The 621-nt window shown below is 42.7% G+C and overlaps 1 protein-coding gene across 1 annotated transcript; it reads left to right on the forward strand.

The window, feature by feature from the left end:
• Positions 1–75: 75 nt before the first annotated feature.
• LOC105462241 (CCR4-NOT transcription complex subunit 1-like) lies at positions 76–601 on the forward strand (the record flags this gene model as incomplete). Its single annotated transcript, XM_011708762.1, has 2 exons — positions 76–342; positions 434–601. Coding segments are annotated over 2 exons (435 nt in total), but the record flags the coding sequence as incomplete, so codon positions are not given.
• Between the last annotated feature and the right edge of the window lie 20 nt (positions 602–621).

Consider the following 621-nt stretch of genomic DNA (forward strand, 5'->3'; position numbering starts at 1 on the left):
TATATATATATCGGAAAAATTTGCGATATACAAAATCTCATTCGGTTTTTTTCATTTCTTTATTATGCCCTAAAGGAGGCTCCTCTCACCGCATTCACGCCCAACTCTGCGGTGGCAGTTGCTACAGCACAACAAGTAGCAGCCTATGCAACTGTAGCAGTTAGCAACGACGAAGTGGGTGCAATGTTGGAAAAACTTGCGGCGGAAGTTGAAGTCCTAATGAACGCTATAGCATCTGCGGTACCTCCAGCGCAGCACACTCTTCTTCATAGTCTTCTGGAATCGATAATACTCACGAGAAGATCAAGAGATGCCAATGCAGCTATGACATTATTGAAGAAAGTGAGTTACGCGAGTAAACGCGATATTCAATTAAATAAATCATAAGATTGTAGTACATAAGAGGCAGAACTGACCAATAATTATTTCACAGGCTGTCGAAGGTTTGCTAGATGGGCCCATCATTAACAGCGGCGTCATCGACTCTGATAATCTAATACAACGCTACAGAGAATTGCACTTACGAATTTTGAAGACACTTCAAGATCCACGTGCGTACGGTATGCAATGGACCAACAAGCACGTGACTCGTTGTTTGATCGTATGCCGTCTTCTGCTTGA

Source organism: Wasmannia auropunctata, unplaced genomic scaffold (genome assembly GCF_000956235.1).
Source record: "Wasmannia auropunctata unplaced genomic scaffold, wasmannia.A_1.0 LD267432.1, whole genome shotgun sequence".
In the NCBI taxonomy this organism is placed as follows: Eukaryota; Metazoa; Arthropoda; class Insecta; order Hymenoptera; family Formicidae; genus Wasmannia; species Wasmannia auropunctata.